General features: G+C 40.2%; 1 protein-coding gene across 1 annotated transcript; it reads right to left on the bottom strand.

The window, feature by feature from the left end:
• Positions 1 to 1,151: 1,151 nt before the first annotated feature.
• LOC134535131 (large ribosomal subunit protein bL17m) lies at positions 1,152 to 6,355 on the bottom strand. The gene is made up of 3 exons (XM_063374074.1): positions 5,960 to 6,355; positions 3,037 to 3,247; positions 1,152 to 1,593 (listed from the first exon to the last, which is right to left on the bottom strand). Exons 1-3 carry the CDS (start codon positions 6,155 to 6,157, stop codon positions 1,451 to 1,453), a joined length of 552 nt encoding a protein of 183 aa, XP_063230144.1. The 5' UTR covers positions 6,158 to 6,355; the 3' UTR covers positions 1,152 to 1,450.
• Between the last annotated feature and the right edge of the window lie 768 nt (positions 6,356 to 7,123).

The raw sequence follows: 7,123 nt of genomic DNA, 5'->3' as shown, positions 1-7,123 counted from the left end.
AGGGTGGTTTTTATCAATATTTGCCTACAATTTGCATTTTTGTTACACAAAGCACACACAATATGATGTTTTATTGGCGTTAAACAATAGACAACTTAACTATAGGCTTAAAAATTAAATCAATGAACTTGCTTAAAACAAAACCTACCACCAACAAAAAATTTATAATCTCACGTCACAAAAATTACTTGACACCAAACGCACGTGTTTTTCCTCTCTTGCGTGGCTGGCTAATGCTGTTCTTCCCATCCATGCTACCGATATTGATTTTAACATTACACAAATTGCAAATAGCGTGTGTCCTGCACTTTGGATCTTTCTCCACCCATTCAAACTCTTCCGTATATTTGTCATTGTACGTGGTGAACGAACTCGTTCACATTTTGATAGTCTGCGCCAATTACATGTTAGTTTAAAAAATTCAAAACAACGTCCCGCACAACTAAACTTTTTAAAAAAACTCGAGAAAAGTATCCGTGATACCGTGACGCAACAACATGAGCGCAAAGTAGAAACAAATATACATACAAAACTAGTGCTACCAACATGCCGTGCGAGAAATTACTACCACCCTACAACATTTTCAGCCAAAATGCTGTTGCTTTTGAATACAGAAACATAATAAGTATGGAAGTCTGAATTGTTAACGGTTTCTTACGTACTACAAAAGTTTTTAAATGCAATATGAACAAATTAACTTTCACAAAATATAGCACACGAGCACGCTGTCGTGCTTCGACGGGTGGTGAACGTGATCATTTAACAGCCGTATGTTATTGTAACCATTACTTCATAAAAAAATTCCCGGTTCTAATAAAAATTCCTGGTTGATTCCCGGTATTCCTGGTTTTTTTAAGAAATCCTGGCTATTTCCCGTATTTCCCGATTTCCCGGTTGGCTGGCCACCCTGCCTGACTATTCCAGTTTTCTGCGTTTCCCGTGATGTTGCATACCCCGACTGATAATGGGTGAACATAGAAAAGTCCAGGGAAGCTACCGCTCATGCCATGCCAAGCTGCAGAATGAAGTACAAGTTCACAGAGTTGAGTGGCAGGATCTCACCTCCCACGTCAGGACGTCACATGCAACGCATCAGGAGCTACGCCAACACATGTGAGAAAAGCCCACAATAAAATAAAAAGCAAAATGAATAACTGTAATGTTTCTTTTATTAAAACAGGCAGGCACAGAGAGAACACTTTACAAACTTCCAATATGTACGAGTTGCAGGTTCATGTCCTCCACACGCTGCCTCTCAAGTGTTCTTGGAAACACAACCACGCACCCTGCTTGAGAAACTGCTGACAAAATTATTTTTGAATTATTTTCGAAACAATCCAAACAAACTTATTTTAAAAACATACTGAAAACTCATTTGATGAGTAACGAGTTGTGTATGATGAATGAATCACTGACGTATCCTAATACAGGCCGGCTGGGCAGGGCAGGGCTAGTTGGGGGCGGGCGCCAGACCCTCGGCAACCTCGCTGTACTTGCGCAGGCGGTGCTCCTTGCGGGCCTCGTCCAGCAGCACGTTGTGGATCAGGTTCCTGTTGTGGGACGTGTCCTGGGAGAGCGGCGGGTACGGGTTACCTGCAGACACACACACTCCTCCACTCGTCACCGACACTCCTGGCTCCTCTCTTCATCGGCAGCTTGGTAGGTTCCCGTGGATGTCGCTCATGTGGCAAGCAATCAAACCATATTCAAATACACCCATTTTACTAGAACATTCAGTGTCTTCATTTTGTGTACAATTTAATATGTAGTACAATCATAAAATAAGGACTACCTGAAATACCGATGAAAGATAGTACTGGAAGTACACATTCAAAGGAACAGCTATCACCACAAAAGCACATCATTAGTAAGTGAACATTTGTACGACCAACTGACAACACTTGGTGCAACAGTAAAAGTATTGTGATCTATCCATTCATTAGAAATGTGTTCTTTACATTATGGATGGATTTGATAAGGGAGGTAGGGTGTGTGTGCTGTGGATGCAGCTCTATGCATTCAGATACAGCAATTGCTAGGGTGACAAGTTCAACAGAATATAACAAGCTTTATTTTTTTATATAAAAATGAAGAAATAAGTTTGGAATAATAATGAGATATTGATCTTCGGCACAAAAGAATAAGAGTAACGTACATTCTAAGGAAGTCAGCTGTGTGTGATACACTAGGTTGGGATGTATGTTTCGATGAAATCAGAGAAATGTAGCCAATGCAGTACAGGCCCACATACATTCTCTGCATTATGACATTCTGTACAGACATGTGGTTGCGTAGCAAGTGGATGAACAAGACCCTCTCCCGGCTACCAGCTTACAGGCATGCCCATCAGTAATCATGTTTATGCACACACTAAAACATGCGTAAAAGAAATGTGATAAAGTTAACGACAAATACTACACTCTACAAGAGAATGAACACTCATGCCGGTACAGCAAGCCATTAAATAGTTCAAAAAGTACACAGGTTTGCAAACAACTTAATATTTAAAGAGAGTGTGTGTAACTCAGTACACATGATACAAGTGAAACTTATTTGGCAAATCAAACCTCGACAAGTAAGTATATCGTGAGGGGTAGAACAGCAGATGGAGAGTAAAAAAATAAGAATTAACAAAATTATTACTCACTTAAAAATAACCTCTAACCCCGGTAGTGTTGCCATCTGGCCAAACGCTCCCTTACTAGATGCCAGCCAGTCAGGCGCAGGCGGGTCCCTACCGCCGCGACCCGCCTATCCCTGCAGCACGACGAGGTTCAACCTGAGCCGCACGCCGCCACGTGGAGCCCGCCCAAGGCATCTAGGCCCGGCAAGTTCTCTGCACCGTCCGCAAACTTTCAGCATCAGAAATGCTTCACAACGTTTCACGAAAGTGTAACATTAAAATTCGGCCTTAATATAGTGCTCAAAGAAGTTTCACTTCAAAAGCCAGTATGTGAGTTTCAGGATCTGTACTCACTCGAGGTACTTTACAAAAGGTTTAGGCACTGTGTTAGTGATGGTGCGACATGCCGGCACCTCTGAGCTCCAGCACGGCGCGGCGACGCAGCCTGTCCGGGCAGCTGCTGGGCGCCAGGTAGAGCCTGGTGTAGGACACGGAGCAGGCGTGCAGGCGCGGCACCAGCACCTTGAACAGCTTGTGCACCAGCGGCTTTTCCAGCAGCCAGAAGTCCGCCAGCTCCATGGTGGTGCGGTGGCAGTCCCCGTGGCGTATGGCCTCCGAGACCAGCTGCAACCAGCCACCCCCTCGCAGGCCCCGTCATTCCCCACATCCCCCATGAACCCAGTTAACATACCCAAAAAAAAAAGGGGGAGGGGGTTGTCTGTAAAGCATGTTTACGGACAATAATTTTACGTGATAACGTCATGAGAAAACATTGATGAAAAAATTGCATTCTTTTTAATTTTCAAATATCATTTACCGTTTTTGCAAATTTAATTTAAATATAATCACGAACAATTAGTAATAGAAATAAACTGAAATCAATGTCAATAAATTGTTAATTTGAAAAGATGAAATTGGACAAATAAATCAAATTTTTTTAAATTGCTGCTTTTAAAAAGCCCGCCTTAACTCGTTTGATATTATAGAAGTTTTTCTCGCACGGTGGTTGGCCAGTTCTTGCACGCTCGGCTCAGGCGGAACGTGACAATTTTTTGTGCGTGCAGCCGGCGTTCATCGACTTATAACACGTTATCACGTCAAAAATTTTTCCTTGGTTAGTTCAATTCTTAGAGATATGTCACTACTGTGCATAATCATCCCAGGAACACACATCTAACCCAAGCCTATTGTCCGTCCTAATTTTGAAGCTTCAACATTTTATTTCATTAGATTTACATTTACTTTATAAGTTCAAAGAAATACAGTAAAACACATGTTTTCAGTTTAAAGGTGAGATACAAAATACAAAAAAATAATCCAAAATATTTTTACATATAACATATAACAACATGGCTCAAAATTCACTAGTTGTAGGTGTAATTTTTTGTATGTTTTTTAATCATTTTACACTGCAGTTGTTAATAAAAATTTTCACAAATTCTAGGTTTTAGCTATGCAAGTTTTCGGCAATGGATAGATTTTTTCACAAAGGCTTAGTTTTTCAACCAATACTAGGTTTTCTAAGAAGGGTAGAATTTTACATGCCCAGGTAATCAATCATAACTTGGATTATGAAGAGCTTTAAAATCAAAGAAAATGTTTTCTTTCAAGTATTCAAACTAGTAATTATTTATGGTAGAATATTTAAATCAAGGCTATTAAATTCTTGCAGCAATTTAAAGAAATTTTTGTCATTTAAATATTGTTTTGAGTGATGTACACCCCACCATTTATTTCCCTAGAGTCCATCTTTGTTAAACTGACTACTACGCTTGTAATTGGGCTTTCACCATGTGGCAAGGTCCCCCCCCCTCCTACAATAGCATTCTCCACAGATCCTTTGCATGTTTCACTACTATAATCTCTTCATTCAACCCATTACATTCCCTGACCTGCCAAGAAAAGCGTTCCTACCCCTTTCCGTTCGCCTGCAGTCCCTCTGGAGCTTCCATCCGTGATCTCTTCGCACTTTGTACCCACCCACCTCTGTGTATCCCAGTCCCCCGCTGCTCCCTGCCCCCTCTCTATCTCCTCGTACAGTCTGACAAACCTATCCATTCTCCTCCCTCGTGATGCTTCCCATCCTGGCTCCTTAATCATCTCAGTCGGACTGTCCATTTCCCCTTCTTCCACCTCGCTGCTCTACGCTGCACCTTCTCCAGCTCCCTCATCTCAGTCACTCAGTAGGGACATACTCCATCACTGGCCTGACCGGTGCGGGGTGTGCCTTCTCTCTCACCCTCCTCCCTGCCTTCTGTGGGGTCTGTGCCCTTCTATCAGCCTCCTTTATCGCTTGCCCCTTCCCTCGTTACCTTCCTCTTCCTCGTGAGTGTAGGTCAGCTCATATCTGTTTACATTGCGATATGGTAGGAATATTGATGAAGTCCTTAACAAGGCTTTGCTGAAGTAATTACGACCTGTAAATTCTCACAGTACAAGCGCGAGAATGGGCATTTTGGATAGGGAAGATTCACATGCTTGTTTTGCACACAGCAAATTAAATTAGCGTATGGAATATATTTTTGGAACCAAGTTCAATACTAGAAAATGTAGGGTTGGTTGAAGCATACTTTACGATACCTGAAAAGTTTAACTCATAGTAAAAGATATATATATATATATGAAATTAAAATATACAAATGTGGTATCGCAAAATAGGTTAAGTTCCGAATAAATTAACCAAGTTTATCCCTTGATCCTGATGGTATTGTTCTGTATACATTGATCCAGTGGCATATGATTTTGCTGTTAAAATTTGGTACCTTGAAAGATCCTAGACATAACAAAAATTTTGAGATATAACAATGAATTATGATTGTACAAAGTATGCGGGGAAAAAAATCTTCAACAAGACCTGAAATAATTTGTTTGTATTATAATAATCCAGTTTTTATTAAGTCCAGGATCTCTGGTTATACTAAATTAAAACATCATGTACAACTGGGCCAATATATACAGGATCAAGTGATAAACTTGGATATGTGATATGATATAATTACAAAAAATAAACTAAACAAGGTGGAACTGAAGTATAATACAATACCGTGAATAATATATGAACGGTAAGATGTTATGTACTAGAAAAGGTAGAGCTATATAGTATAGTTTATGATACCCGGGAACTTTGAAAAACAGTTAAATTTTAAAGTGTGGTATCACAAAAAACGGGATTCTAGTACAAACTACTGTGATTTTAAGCGTCCCTTAAATAGTTTATAAATACGGTTGAACTCTTGAGTGTTACTAAAATAAATTGTCAAATGTATCTGCATGGTACCATGGTTACTATATAACACTATCTCGTTAACTTAATTATGTTGCGTTGTTAACTCTTACACGTTCTGCATATCCCCGCGCTTCATCTGCTCTGTTGTAATTAAGTTCAATGCGTTCATGTTTAATCAATGCTGTCACTGTCTTTTGTAATTTTCGTAACCTTCCTTTTGGCCCATCCGCATTTCTTAATTTGCGTTGCCCACCGGCAACTGATATCCTTAATTGTGACACCAACTTCGAAACATCTGCTTGGTTCATTATGAGAAGAACCAATTTACAAAATATTTGGTTAAAAACGTTGTTAAGCGCTGGACTTGTTAAAATATCAGATTCAACAAGGTATTTTCAACCACGCACCGAACCAAACAAAACATAGGCCGCTTTCCTATCACGCAGATGAGGATCTATCTTTTAATTAAATGTTTCATGTAAAAAACAATTTTGCACATCAATTATATTTTCTTTTAGTTAGTATAATGTTTAAAATATTAATCATTCACTGTTATAAGTTGTCACGAACAACTGCAACATATGAGACATAAATATTGTTTTGATTGATTTTTAAAGTTGATTAACTGATACACTTGCGATTGGGTTTCGGTCCATTGGCAAGGAGTCCCACCCTACTCCACCCAATTTTTGAAGCCTCTTCCTCAAGTCCTTTTCTCTTCTCACATCCAGTATCTTTCCCTCAATCCTATTCCACTACCACCATGACCTAAACAGGAATACTTGCCTTCCTCTTTCCGTTCTTCTCCACTCTATCTGAATCTTCTACCCATGATCCCTCTTCCATCTATTCCCCTCTTTATTCAACCTATATCCCAGCATCCCCATTGTCGACCTTAAAAACAACTTCACCAATCTCTCTGATTTCCTTTTTCTGTGTAGTGTGTCCCATCCCAGCTCCTTCATAGTTACAGATGGCATATGCATTTCACCCTTCGTCGTTTTTAAGTTCAGGCGGTTACCGATTGCCGCTAATACTCAACTCAATTCCTTAACGGGAGTTCCGTAGTTCATAAAGTCCAAAATGCGTAGAAACGTAAATTGATTATAAGTTCCCCTGTAATTTAAATACATTAAATAAATATCAACATTGATAATCTGGCGGCGGGCGGCGGGAAAGAGGGCGGTCTAGCGCTGGCGCGTATGCGCCGTCACACTATCACTTCAAAAGCCGCCTCCCAGCACCGTCCGAATATTTACCAACACTGCGGACCA

The sequence above is a fragment of the Bacillus rossius genome, chromosome 8 (genome assembly GCF_032445375.1).
Source record: "Bacillus rossius redtenbacheri isolate Brsri chromosome 8, Brsri_v3, whole genome shotgun sequence".
Classification (NCBI taxonomy): Eukaryota; Metazoa; Arthropoda; class Insecta; order Phasmatodea; family Bacillidae; genus Bacillus; species Bacillus rossius.
The sequence above is the reverse complement of the archived record's forward strand: the minus strand, read 5'-3'. Positions and strand labels throughout refer to the sequence as shown.

Bases quoted from the DNA above. Each gene is read 5' to 3' on its own strand.
- LOC134535131 (XM_063374074.1), bottom strand. From the start codon at position 6,157: ATGAACCAAGCAGATGTTTCGAAGTTGGTGTCACAATTAAGGATATCA. The intron at 3,248-5,959 runs GTAAGAGTTAAC...GGCTGGTTGCAG, and splicing joins CGCGGGGATATGCAGAACGT to CTGGTCTCGGAGGCCATACG. The intron at 1,594-3,036 runs GTGCCGGCATGT...GTGTGTCTGCAG, and splicing joins CGCCGTGCTGGAGCTCAGAG to GTAACCCGTACCCGCCGCTC.